Raw genomic sequence first — 6,415 nt, 5'->3', positions numbered from 1 at the left:
CCTGGAGTGCAAAGAGTGTTGAACCAACATGGGCTCTTGACCCCACACAGCTGCTCCCTGGAAATTAAAAAAAAAATGTCAGCCCACTGCTCTCTAGTAAATCTAGAGATGGGTTAAACAAATAAACTGCAGGCATAAAAGGAAAGCTGAATTTCCTGGATTATATTATTGTATGTTATTTAAACACGTCAAATTTAATCTAGAAAGGAAACATTAAAGTTAATTTACAAACAAAAGCTACAGAAGATATTTTAAGGTAGATATTTTTGCATTTAAACAGAAAACTAAATCTCTGATCATGTAAAGGCTCATCTAGATTTTTCCACTTCAGCACTGAACAGCTCTGCCTGACACAACAGTACAGTTTGTTTATGTTCTCCATATTCAACTGCTTTGTGCTGCTTCTGACAATGGAAGTACCTATTTAATTTCTCAGCCACATAATTCATTATGCATACCCTTGATACGCTTTGAAGTGAAGGATGCAGAAAAATGGGCATATACATAAGAAAATAAATGCCATAAATCAATAAGTCAGTTGATAAATAAGGCATTAGTGAATGCAGAATTGAAGTCAGTGAAGCATACACTTGATAAGTGCAGAGAATGTACCACAGAAAACTAGAATGAAATCTAAATATCCCAATGCTCCCACAGCTGTACACAAACAGCACATGCAGACTAACTTAACACCTGTATGAATAACGTGGGTTTGCATTTACTACTGAAGGGGAAAATGTTATAGTGGACCTCTCTTTACATTAAGCCAATAGAAGACATCTGATTGTGCCCTCATCAGGTTGGGATCTAACCTAACCCTAACCCTGATATAGCTGGATGGCCTAATCCCAACACCCAATCCAGTTAGACACACCATTCCAGTTAAACACGGTAAGTAAAGAATAGGCTGAGTGATATTTGATTTGACTGATTATTTTATTGATTTTTTTAAAGGATTCTGAGAGCCAGGATCATGTTCTCAAGTCAAAGCACATTGTCTAGTTTGAAATATAGTTATACTGTCTCTTAAGATTGTTGCACTATATTTGCAGAACATTTCTGACCTCACAGTGTGTCAGTTAATGCAGCAGCAGGTCTGCTGTTTTTTTTTCACATTTTATTTTTTTTATATTTTCATACATAGTCTCAAAAAATAAAGTTTCACACAGTCAGTGGCTCACTTGCTGTTTTATCTCTCCTTGTCTTTTATTTTGGACTACTGCATCTCTCTTTGCTCTGAAGTTCACATATAAAAGCTACAATCACAATCAGAAAAAAATATTCTACTGTTGTGAGCTATGACATGAAAAAAACTTGCCATGTTGGGAAAGTCTTCATGCCAAGACTGAAGTGTGACACAAAGAATATTTTAAAATGATTAACACAAAAAGCAAACCTGTATGATTGATTCTCTATTGATTAACTTTATTAGCAGCTTTTTCCAGCACTTTAATAAACATTAGGGTTCTTTTTATGCACAAGACAAATATTCTTCATTTTTCCAGCTTCCTCCCATTTTGTTGAGGTGTTTTTAATATTTTGTACAATAGGATCAAGGAACAACTAATAACTTACAAGCTCCTGTAATACATCAGACACACTGTGATGAATGCGCACACTTTCATGAACTGATCAAAAAGGCAGCAATCTTTACTATATTTATGTTTACTATTGCACGTGCTAATGGTTTCCTGCCTGCATTGTACCATACAGGACATGTGGTTACATTTTTTGTTACGTTTTACAGCTTTTCTTAGTTTAAATGGTTTGAGCTACACAGGACAAGCACGCTCAGGGGGAGGTTATATAGTTTCACTCGTTTACCATTGGCGTCCCCTGCTGTCACCTCTGAGAACTTCATGCCCAGCATGTGAATAATTAAAACCAGTGTACTTTGATAGTTACACGTCAGTTATGCAAGTTATTTTTTTTCATACCTGCTTTTTCATTGGCCTTTAGGCCGTAGAGAACTGCACGAGCACCGAACCTTTGTAATCAATATCAATGTAATCAATGTAATCTCCAGGGGTTTATGTCACCTCACATCAAGCAGGATTTTGCTTCCCCTCAACATCACCATTGTTCAATGTGACTAATAAAGAAAATATTTAAACCACCAATATCTGCCACACCCCATTTCCATACCTTCAACAACAACAGGGCTACTAAACCCAATTATGGTGCCAAAAGCTTTGGGGTCTTCCCCCCCCAAACATGCTGCCAGGCAATTTAAGAACATTTTCAAAATGTCTATATTTAAGACTGTATCTGTGCAACTATATGCATATTCCATGTTCCTATGCAAGACCAACATTTAGACTTTATCTCTCCCAAATACCAGCCTGTACCTCCCTTTACAGGTTTAGCTACTAAAAGTGCAGCCAGTTATTCAGGTTCGCTATCATCTATATCCTAACAAAATGATTTAAATCCAACTAAAATATGTTTTGTGCTCTATAAATTGCATGCTGTGTTCAAATGAGCAGACACTGGTGTTCTACTCTACAATCCTACAAGTGACCACGGTCAAACCGGGAAGGCTCAGGGAGAGATAAGCGTGAGTAAATATAGCAGTTGGGTGTAATCCACTTCGTTCATTTCATCATCCAGTGAGTGTTCATCTTAGGCTATGACAGTGGAGGAGACAGTCGACATCAATGGTTAAGGTTGTTCCCCAGAATAAATTTATTTAAGTTGGGACCATACAAACCTAGTGAATGACAGGAGGAGGTATTCATATACTTTCTTAAACAGGAATGACATTGGTAAAGAGGGTGTGGAACGTTTTTAAAATCATAGATGCACAACGTACAGCCTTCGCCCACATCTACTGGTGAGACTAGTTTTTTCCCATAAATAAGGCAGAATGCAAAGTCCATAGAAATGGAAAGTTAATACATTTAGCCAAACTGGACAGTGATGTGACAACATGAAGAATTAGAGGACTTTCTTCAGCTCATCGTACAACACCAGCACGAAGGCGCCACCCATGCCTCTGAGCACATTGGACCAGGCTCCCTTGAAGAAAGCCTTGCCACCCTCGTCGCGTGCAATCTTGCGCCAGCAGTCAATGGTCCCACTATACATGATATCAGCTGGAAGAAGATGAATAAAAAAAATTAGATGAACACATGCAATATCTCAGATGAATTTGTCAGCAATTCACCTGCAGAAATCACAATTGCTTGTTATTACATAAACAGCCTCACCTCCTTTACGTCCGGACTGCATCATCATACGTCTACGGACAGTATCGAAGGGGTAGGAGGTCAGACCAGCAACAGCTGTGACAGTCTGTGCAATCATCCAGCTAATCAATATGTGGGTGTTCTTGGGGTCTGGAAGCATACCTGTTGAAACAGAACAGAGAAAAAAATCATAAATAACACTAAATGTATATTATATAGAACAAAAATTAAATATATACAGGTGCAAGCAACGTACCCTTTGCTGTGTCATACATGCCAAAGTATGAAGCCCTGTAAATGATGATGCCCTGGACAGACACGTTGAAGCCCTGGTACAAGCCTTTCAGGCCATCAGACCGGAAGATCTTCACCAGGCAGTCACCCAGACCCTTGAACTCCCTTTCCTGCCCTGCCTTTCCTACATCAGCTGCCAGGCGGGTACGGGCAAAGTCGAGGGGGTACACGAAACACAAAGAGGTGGCTCCAGCGGCACCACCAGAGGCCAGGTTACCGGCGAAGTACCTCCAGAACTGGGTGCGCTTGTCAACACCATCAAGGAAGATCTTCTTGTACTTGTCCTTGAAGGCAAAGTTGAGGGCCTGGGTGGGGAAATATCTGATGACATTGGCAAGGTTACCTCTCCAGAAGGAAAGGACTCCCTGCTCCTTGGGGATACGGACAACACAGTCCATGATACCCTTATACTGCTTGTCTGCGGTGATCTGCTTGCTGGCATGTTGGACCTGGAATAACAGAACAGGGGAGAGTTCAAATAAGTTTAGATCAGGAAGTCAATAAAGTTCTGGGATAATGACAATCACAAGGTCCCCTTGTTGTGACCTTGGTCCATATAAAACCATAAAATGTTTAGAAAAATCCCCATGTGGGAACTCTTTATTAAGCTGTCGTTACCTGCAATAGTAATGGCTGCTAGATGAGTTATGATTCCACACTGATTCGTCGTGTTAAATAATACTAACATAAAGTATTGCCATAAATAGAGAAAGATTACGTGTTTTTCACTCATGTCACCCTATAATTTGAAGACTAAAAGGATGTTTTCCGAAAAGAAGGAGGATGGCCTGATAGTGAATCACAGCTCGCTAACATCAAGTAGTATAATAGTCGCAACTGCGACAATGCCGTCCAATAAAGTGACGATATATCCAGCATATTGTTACGTTGAAGCTACATCCGAAATTAAAGTGTTGAACATAAACTAAGATAATTCTCAAAGGTTTGTACATAATGTACCAAAGTCACTACAAGCTTTTGTCCTTTGTTAGCTACACTGGCTAAGGTTAATGCGTAAAGCTAGCGTTAGCAGCCGGGCTCGTGTAGGTCATTTCCCTCCCGTGTGACCTTAAATCATTAAGCTCATCACTCTTCTGGTTTAAATATGTTCTAAATAAGTGAGGACGTCATGTTAGGTTTAACTTGAAGCACTTGAATGTGTTAATACGCCCTAATGTGAAAGTGACTTGCGCACCCTGGTAAGATTATACAAGCTAGTCGGCTAGCGAAATGAGCTTCCGGAAGATCCGGCGTTTTACCTGAAGGAGAAGCTTCACTCTTTCGATTGGGGCGACCGCTGTTTTGGAGATGGCAGCAGAGATACCGCCAGCCAAGAAGTCCTTTGCGAATGAAATAGCTTGCTCACTCATGTTGCGATGTTCTTGATGTGCCTTTCAGGTAACCAGTAAACACGATATACCCCTCTGCCCTCTGCGGCTGATGGCCTGCACCGACGAAATGGCCGATTGTGAAGCCGCGTTATGGATTTATCCAACGAGATAGATCGCGATACTATACGGGAACTGAAATATTAGGGTATTGGTCAATCCCGAAACGTCACAGACGTTTTAGCCAATGAACTGTCTGGGTCATGATGGCGTCACTCTGCGTAATTTTATATTCCCCACGCAAAGTACATATTAAGTACACGTGAATTACTTGGTTTAACTGGAAATTAAATGAGCCGTTTTGTGGCTTTCTGTTTACAGTCACTGAGATAAAGAAGAAGACGGACAGCTTGGGCGATACAGATCAGCAGGCTACTCCAAGGAGAATAACATAAGGACATACAGAGGTCATAATCGCCATATATGTTAACTGTATTCCAATTACTATTAGACATTCGGTCCTGGCAACATTTCTTTGTTACCAAAATAACAGTAACCCAGCTGATCCACGGTTACATTTCAACAAGATGAATTGCACTTAAATAACGGAGGTCAAATGTTGTTCAACCGGTTTGTAATGACCTATAAACACTAAGGCTTGTGGAAGTAATTCCCTTCAACAACCTTTTTTTTAGACTATTTGTTCTTGACATTTTCAAATAGCAAAACTTGGCGTCTGTTAAATGGCAGATGTTTGATTTAAAACCCATTCTGTTTAACAACCCTAACATATATGCATCTGTGTACAAGTAAAGGAGCACATCTGCTGAATCCCAGATCTAGGATTTTTTTTAAAAAAGACAAATGTGTTAGCATTGGTATAGATAACTTTTTTTTTTTTTTAGACTTTTGACACTTTCATCACTCCAGGAGTTCGCAGTTTGCCAAATTATTGATGTTGTTTCCTTTAGTTTGGTCTACGAATAAAAAGTAATTAAATGCCACAAGATTTATTTATATCCAGTATTTGACTAATTTTTCACCAAGAAACCCCTTGTATTAATGATGGGAGAATCCAACCACTGCACAAAGTCTTCTCCAGTGCATCCCAAAGATTCTCATTGGGGTTTAGGTCTGTGATAGCCAATGGGTGAAAATGATGTCTAAGTCTCCCTGAACCACTCCTTTACAATTTGAGCCAAATGAATCCTTGCATTGCCATCTTGGAATATGGCTGTCCCATCATAGAACCAAAAAACAAACAAACAACAACAAAAAAACAAACAAACAAAAAAAATCCATTGATGGAATAACTATCTATCTATCTATCTATCTATCTATCTATCTATCTATCTATCTATCCACACGTGTATGTATGGAATTAGTGTTTATGCATGTATGAATGACCGTTTATACATAATAACTGTCTTCAACAATTGATGAACACTTGTTGCTATGATGGCAACGAATGCAACAGAAATGCCTGTATTCCAAAATGAAAGCGTTACTCATTCAGTCTACACATGAGTTCTGTGTCCACTAGGTGGAAGCAACAGACCACTTTCATCCTATAATGAAAATATGGGGTTATCATTGATACCAGCC

The 6,415-nt window shown here is 39.4% G+C and overlaps 1 protein-coding gene across 1 annotated transcript; it reads right to left on the bottom strand.

Annotated features, from left to right (window-relative positions):
* Window positions 1–1,388: 1,388 nt before the first annotated feature.
* Window positions 1,389–4,951, bottom strand: LOC306761648 (ADP/ATP translocase 2). Its single transcript, XM_079247910.1, has 4 exons — window positions 4,742–4,951; window positions 3,445–3,931; window positions 3,210–3,350; window positions 1,389–3,095 (listed from the first exon to the last, which is right to left on the bottom strand). The coding sequence occupies exons 1-4, from the start codon at window positions 4,850–4,852 to the stop codon at window positions 2,938–2,940; spliced, it is 897 nt and encodes a 298-aa protein (XP_079104036.1). The 5' UTR covers window positions 4,853–4,951; the 3' UTR covers window positions 1,389–2,937.
* Window positions 4,952–6,415: the final 1,464 nt, after the last annotated feature.

This window comes from Telmatherina bonti (assembly GCF_933228915.1).
Source record: "Telmatherina bonti genome assembly, chromosome: 10".
Lineage (NCBI taxonomy): Eukaryota > Metazoa > Chordata > Actinopteri > Atheriniformes > Telmatherinidae > Telmatherina > Telmatherina bonti.
The sequence above is the reverse complement of the archived record's forward strand: the minus strand, read 5'-3'. Positions and strand labels throughout refer to the sequence as shown.